Genomic DNA, 8,078 nt, shown 5'->3' with positions numbered 1-8,078 from the left:
AAATATATGGCAGCTCAAAAATGCATGTGGTTAAAAAGACTTTTTTGGGATATGTTCATGGAGATTAAGATCCATTTCTTATATGTTGTAACGTAGCTTACAATCCGATGTCATATAGAAGAAGCAAGCACATTTGTATTGCTTGCCACTTCATTATTAAGAAAGTGCTTAAAGGAGTTATCGACTTGGAGAAGGTTGTTTTCAAGTACCAAGTTGCCGACATATTCACAAAAGCATTGCTAAAAGCGAAGTTTGAAGCATTCCAATCAAGCCTTGGTTTGATGGATTTACAAGGACACTAAGGGAGAGTGTTGAATAGTGGTGTATTATGCTTGGGTTTTAGTCAAAGAAGATCTTTTTTCTCTTTTAGTTATGTGATTGAGGCATTTTAGTTTATGCTTTGTGTAGAGATTTTAGACTAAAATATGCTTGCTTGGAATGCAATTTATTTAATGTTATTTACATAACTATGTGTGGACAGCATGGTTATGCAATTTATTTAGTGTCTAATGAATGTTATGGGCTTGTAAAAGGTTAGTATGCGAAGGTTCATGTAGCTGTGCATAGGAACCTGTAAAATTAGCATGTGAAGAGTCTCTATGCATTAGTGAGTCATTTACTAAGTAATTAAAAATGAATTTTTGTATCTTGCATTGAGACCTATGAAAAAAAGGGCCAAAAGCCATTGGATTTATGTTAAAGTGCGTACAAAGGGCCCTAATTAGTCAATATATATGTGTGTTTGTGAGTGGGACTTGTACTTTTGTGAACAAATGAATTATTAACAAATATCTTCTCTTTTCTTCCTTGATTTTTCTCTTTTGAGTTGGGTAATTTTTTTTTTCTAGATTAAAGGTTTTTCCTTACAAGCTTGTCCTTGCCTCTATCGGCTATTAGTCACTTCTAAAGGAAAACAAGGACGAGATTCAATAAAGCATTGAAAAACCTTTTGTACATAGGCACACCCAAAAAGACATGGGACATGCCAATTTTTGTGCAGTTTGGCATCAAAATAGTATACTAATATGACACGAGCTTACGAGCGTAAGGTGATATATGACTGTAACATAGCTAGGAACAAAGATGGCCTATGTTTGATGACGTAAGGATAATGTATGCGACATATTTGAAAGGAGAAAAACTCGCAGAAATTGGAAAATGATGATTATCAGGTCAGAACGACCTCGGATGTTCGGTAGAGGTCACTGTGATTCATTTGTCCTTGTGATCCATCCATATCCAGACTTGGTTATGTCTGAATCTGGTTTTACTTGGATCGGTCCACATCAACTGAACTCAGTCTTGTTCAGTTCAATCCAAACCCAACTAAGGAACCCAGACTTTGTTAGAGCCATCTCGGTCTGGGTTCACACCAGACCGGTTCGATCGATCGAGATGGGCTCAAGGCATATTGACCAGACTCGGTCTGAACTAAATTCGGATCGAGTTGGTCTTAGTAAGAACCGACCCAGCCTGGGTGTGAACCTAGACCGATTATGTCTGCTTCAACCCAGACCAGTTCGAACGATCGAGATATCTTTTTTTTAGTTGGTTTAGTTTGGGTCTCACCTAAACTGACCCAACTGCATTTCAACAGACCCGATTCGATCTGGGTGAAACCATTATGGAGTTCTGGGTGGATGAGGTTTGTGTCCAACCCGGTCCAAGACCCAGACCCATTGGGGTTTCAGGTGGACCTGGTATGTGTTTGACCCGGTCCAAGACCCAAACCCATTGGGGATTTCGGATGGACTGGGTTTTCTCCTGACCTGGTAGGATCTGGTCCATGACCTAGACCCGATAGGGATTTCGGGTGAATCAGACCCATGCTCAACCTGATCAGACCCGAACTCATTTCAGGGTTTTTGGTGGACCGAGTTTGAGCCAGCCCCAGAGGGACCTGATCTGATCCAGATCCGTTGAGATTTTTGGGTGGATCGGTTATGTGACCCGACCCCTGGGGACCTGATCCAGACCTGGACCCATTGGCGGTTCTAGATGTGTGTCTGAACCTGATTCGAAGGGATCCGGTACAGGGTTCAGACCTGTCCTGGGGTTCCAGATGGACCAAGTTCGTGTCTAGTCCATTTGGCCTAATCCAGAACCCTGGACTGAATCTTGATCCTGGGATCTGACCTGGTATCCATTTTAGAAGTGGGTATGGATCAAACCCGGTCAAAAATCTGACCTATGGACCATTTCAGGTCAGATCAGATAAAAAACAGGATCATGTCCACATGATCCATGCAATGTTTGACCCTTTTAAGAAGCCAAACCAGTTCGGTAACCGATTCAATGGATTCTTAGACTGGTTCAAAGCCTTTTCTGATGAAAGGTTTTTAACTAGTTTCTACAAGAGACGACTTTATTTTTTTGTATTTAAGAAAGCACTGTGATTTTCTCGTTCGGTTTTAGGAGTTAAGAGGCTTTTGTGCATATTTCAGACTAGTTCAGCTATTCTTGAATTGGTTCAGTGTTTCTTAACTAGTTTGAGATTGTTTTAGATCAGTTACTGCTTTTTAAGATCGGATCAGGAGTTTTTATGATAGGTTCAGTTGTTTCTTTGACTGGTTCAAGGTTTTTGTGACCGGTTTAGGGCTTTTAGTGAACAATTTAGGGTCTTTATGGACTAGTTTATGGCATTTTAAGACCTCAATCTCGAATATGACTCGTAAATGTATGTTTTTGTCATTGATCTCATACTTTTTGGTATCTTTAGCATGTTATAAGGTGTGTTTAATGTTGTTTCTAAGTTATCCATGATCATTTAAGCATAAGATTATGACTAAATGCACTTTCTTTATGTGATGACATGTTTTACATATGCTTACGGTAAAATATCTTGATCAACTCACTTTGGCAATCATCAAAGTGATCCGAGTTGTGTTGATTGAAGGTTCCTTGAACCGTGTTGAGATTGAAATTCGGTATTGCAATTGTGTATGACTTTATAAAGCAATGACTCTACCCAAAGACAGGTCATTGTGTTTCGAATTCATACAGGGTGTAATAGTAGTTGTGTATAGCGGCACATGAAGCATGAACATACTCAAAGGTACAATGTTGAATTTCCTATAGTTATATGATTTACTAGTTTCACCAATTTGTAGTTAATTCTTTGAGAATTGAAGAGGTAAAGCAGCTCTCAGTGTTATTGTTTTTACCAAAGTGGAACAATAATAACTCTATTATGTTTGTCTTAGAAAATATAAATAATAAAGTGTCTCATGTTTACCTTTTCGATATGAATCTCATATAAAACAATTAACTCACTTCTACATAGAATAACACGGCTGATCAAAAGGTTGTTTATGAGAAGTGAGAGTTCTTAAATAATTTTAGCTTATTGTTTTTGCAATCACGAGTTGCTAAGAATATTAGAAGTGTCATCTCTCACTGCAGGACAATGAATTAATTTATGAAAGCATGAGGCAAAAATTATTGATATATATAAGATTTCATCTGAGGCCATATAGATTAGAAGCTTTATTTCGGGTCTTGGTATCGTGGACTCTACTGAGAGGACATTAAAGACTTTTTGTGATAATGAAGCTACTGAACTGAGAATCATTTAATATGTATTGATACAGTCGGTACGAAGAAAATGACTGTGGATCTTCTTACTAAAGGGCTAGCTCCGAAATTATATTTTCAACATGTAATAAGGATAAATCTATTTTATTCCTTCTGATATATGGCAATACATTATGGTTATATGTGATCACATTTATTAAAATAAATTGATTCTCTATGATTTTTTTGCATTGTTGATTCTGTGTAAAGTACATCTCATTTCAAAAGAGAGAATAACAAAATAGTAATATTAAAAGAGCTAGTAGAATGGGTTAAAAACCAACCTATTCATAAAGGTATTCTTAACATGCCAAACACTAAAAATGATTAATATTGTAGTACGTAAAAATATGACATCTCATATAAAAGTATTTATCTTTATTACTTGTATGATTCATTCTTGTGATACAAACCCACATGAAAATTGAATAAACCTCAATGAATTATTTTTACATGTCAATGGGTCAAGTGGGAGAATGTTGAATTTTAGATTTGATTGGATCCAACCTAGATGTGACCCATATTGACGTGGGCACATCAAGGGATATACATGGGTGTGGCTCTTGGGTTTTGGGGGTTACTGGACAATTATGAGGCCTCGTAACTATCCATTTATGTCTATTAGGAGCCTCTATTAGTGTCCATTATTGACATCCACCAAATCTCCTTATAAATAATAAACTCTAGTAGTATGATGAGTATCACATTCGTATGTGATTTTTCTTTATGGGTTCAAGGGTCTTGCTCGCTTCTCGATATTTTGGCCTAAGCTCATTGAGGGTGTCAATTGGTTGAGGAGAATGCCGACCACCTGCATCCACCAAAGCACTATTCAGATCATACATAACCGCATCCAATAAGTGGCTCTTCTGCAATCCATTTTATGTCTACATGGTGAACCTAAGAATAATCCATGCCACAAATTTGAAAGGAGAAAACTGGCAAAATTTGAAAGCAATGTTAATCCATCAGTGGTCACCCTGATTCCATTCATCCTTGTGATGAACGGCAGCCAAAACACATGGTTTTCAGCCGTTCATTTTGCAAACTGTAAATGCCTTTCATCTAAGGAGTCAACGGTAGTGAAAAGATCCATCTATGAGATTGAGTCCGATCGTGATGTTTTGGATGTCGTTCATGGCATGGATGAACGGTATCAGGGTGACATCCGACCGTAACTTGACAGATGTCACCCTGACCTGTAACGCACTCATTTGGAAGGGCAGGAACAGACATTCGAATGTATTTGCAGGGATGGTTTGTCATAAATAGGGAACATATCAGGTATGGCTCAATCTCAATAACGGATGTATTAGGGACAAGTTTTAGTAGCAAATGAAGAGGCCCAATTAATTATTTAGGTTGCCCCCCTAAGGATTCCCTTGGCACACAGAGACCCAGGTCTGACCCAAACCCAAGTTTTGATTAAGATCCATAATTTCTTTTTTCAATGTAAAAATATAACAATATTATTGCATCAGATATAAACCAGGTCTGATTAATATAATTCTTATAGGATTTGATGGATCACCTCAATGCAAATTAATAGTGTTAATCTGATGAAGCACCAACCTGTTGACACCCTAACTTACACGTATAATGTTAATGGACGCCCTAAAATTTCGACAAATCTAGTCTACGAGCTTTCTTGAGAGTTGTAACAGATGTCATCTAAAAAATAAATGAACCACAATTAAATTACCGGGGACTCGGCATGGTTGGTAGGAACTGTCAGTGCACGTCTCATTGTGGTGGACCGATGCAGGTTCAAAACCCAGTGGTATAATAATAACTAATGGGGTCAGCCTTTAAAAAACAAAAACACAAAAAAACAATCTCAAATTCTCAATGACAACTTGGTCTCTTTAAGAAGACAACGTTGTAAGGTTCTACTCCCACAGGCCGTGCAGCATACTCACATACGTTTTCTTCGGCAAAATCTCGTCTTTCAAAAACTCGTGAGAAATTGAAAAACTTTCACAAATCTTGTAATTTTCAGCAAAATTTTGGCAATAAAAAATAAATAAAAAATAAAAAAAATTATAAGAAAATATTAAAAAATATAAATACAAATTTTCACGATAAATAGCCATTTAAAACGTAAAACATCAAATTTAAATTATGGTATTTATGTTTTTTCATAAATCTCACGATATTTTAAAAATCGCACGAGAAATTAGAGTTTTAAACTTTTAGGCAATTCCTCACGATATTATCGTGAGATTTTCATAAATCACGCGATATTTGTCACTATGCTGTGCAGGTGGGCCCATTAAGTGATCTGGTTCTCGAGGAAGGTTCTCATCATTAAAAAAACAAAAAAAAAAGGACGATGTTTTAGGCTGGCCTTCATTACTAAGAAGGCCGTTTAAGGTCATATCAACGGTTTGGATTTGGGTTGGATATTTAACCGAATCAAATTCAGTAGAGAATCTGATTAACATTTGGTTTCAGATTCACTTTTGCGGTTTTACCTTCCAATCCAAATCTGATTTTGACCGAATCTGATTGTGTATAAAAAGTGTAACCCGTAGCCATTTTATGGTACTCAGATCCGAATTTTGTACAGGCTCTTTCCCTTCCAAACCAAATCCGACCCGTTTACATTAGTAGCTCGAGTAGTTACATCGAATAAACGAACCAAAACCCAAAGAAACAAAGGTTCACCTGGACGGAAAAGCATCCACATACAGGGTCTTATCTTTCAATCACGGTGATTTGACAGAACACAAATTTGTGTTTTGAAATCATCAGTACCGTCCATCACTTTAATCACCACCATTCATTGTGAAATGATGAAATCAGCAGTTTTGCTGGCAGGTCCCTTTGCCTGTACAATAAATGGTGGTGAATGAGATGACGAACGGCAGTGATTTCAAAATACAAAAAAATTGTGTTTTGTCAAATTATGATCTGTCCTCACGAAGAGCAAGACCGCAAGAGCTAAGCTCTTCTCGAACAAAGCTAGTGTTTGGCCACAAATTTAGCTGTACTCACCGATACCGATACCGATACCCGAGTGAATCGTTTTATAACGGTTCAAAAATAATAAAAAAATATAACGTGTCAATCATAATGTTATAAGTGTTAAAACTATTAAAATAATATTTTAGAAAATATTTTTTGGTATTTTTTATTTATTAAAAAATAACCGATTCAGGCTTGCTGCGTATCAATTTTCTGCCGATACGAGACCGATATCCCGCTAGTAGTTTTTTTTTTCAATCCTTTGTAAAAAAATAAAAAGGAAAACCAATCATGATCTCTTCCGTTCATGATTGTAAGCACGAATTGCATCATGGTTCCCGATCATCACAAACCAGAAATCACGATAAAAAGATAAGAAAATCTCGATTGCAGCATTTCCAGATATTTACTTATCGCAAACAAAAAGAAAGAAAGAGCAAAAGCAGAGAAGGCGACGGAAGAAAACGGTTGCAGAAGATAAACAAAGGAAGAGGCCGGACCCAACCTCAGGCGCAGGCGCAGGGGTTCTCGGTCCCGGCGACGATCTCTCCGTCGACCCTGAAGAGGAGGTATCCGGCAGCGAGCCCGACGACGGTGGCGATGAAGACTCCGGCGTTGAAGGACATCACGGCGAGCATCAGGAAGTAACCGATCGCCGAACTGACGCCGAAGAGGGAAGAGACGGCGAACTTCGAGCACCTGAACTTCGCGGCGGAGATGCGGGAGAGGAGCGGGGCGTCGACGCCGGATTCAGGATGTTTTCCGGCGGAAGACGCCTGGAGACGAGCACGGAGGTTCTCCAGGTACTGGTAGAAGGCGGAGAAGAAGAAGACGGCGAGGAGGGTGAGGGCGTAGCCTAGCCACGTCGTCGTCTTCCACCCGTCGAAGAGGAGGGTCACCTGCCTCCCCCAGTAGAACGTCATGTGCATCATTTTTTCGCTTTAGGTCGCGGAATCGAAACCCAGCGGGAACCCGGGAGATGAGGGCGAAGGAGAAAGACGGCGAGAGTGAAGAAGACGCAGGGCGGCGGGGAAGGTTCGGCTGGGAAATGAACGAAGCAAAAATTGGGGGTTCTTCGGAATCGGACGTATTCGTTCTCTCTATTTCCGAATTGCCACGAGTTGGCAGATTGAACCAAGCCGCCCGCGGCACGGTTGGGTTCGGGTCAGTAGTCGATCAGCTAAAGGGCTGTTCAGCTTGGTTCGGCTCGGCTCCTGTATGATTGGTTGGTGTCGCACAAATAATTCATGTCTATTTTATAGGATATCACATAATGATGAATGAACCAATTTGTTGGTAGTTCATTTTCACTTTATCATATTTTGAAATTAAAATTTAATGTCTCAGCTTCGTGGGCATGCAGCGACCTGCATGATAGCCATTCATCTTAGCGTCTCTTGAGATTAGGGGTGTCAACGGGTCGGGTTTGGTTCGGACTCAGGTAGAACCAGACATGGATCAGATTTTGGGGTATGGTATCAAGTTCGGACCAGGTCTAATCGGGTCTGCCATCAGAGAAACCATATCCAGACCCAATA

General features: G+C 39.2%; 1 protein-coding gene across 1 annotated transcript; it reads right to left on the bottom strand.

Annotated features, from left to right (window-relative positions):
• Positions 1-6,911: 6,911 nt before the first annotated feature.
• LOC149846489 (copper transporter 5.1-like) lies at positions 6,912-7,559 on the bottom strand. Its single transcript, XM_089998029.1, has one exon. It carries the CDS (start codon positions 7,470-7,472, stop codon positions 7,047-7,049), a length of 426 nt encoding a protein of 141 aa, XP_089854155.1. The 5' UTR covers positions 7,473-7,559; the 3' UTR covers positions 6,912-7,046.
• Positions 7,560-8,078: the final 519 nt, after the last annotated feature.

Source organism: Nuphar pumila, chromosome 2 (genome assembly GCF_984573655.1).
Source record: "Nuphar pumila chromosome 2, dmNupPumi1.hap1.1, whole genome shotgun sequence".
NCBI classification, from domain to species: domain Eukaryota; kingdom Viridiplantae; phylum Streptophyta; class Magnoliopsida; order Nymphaeales; family Nymphaeaceae; genus Nuphar; species Nuphar pumila.
This window is presented reverse-complemented; position numbering and strand designations above follow the sequence as displayed.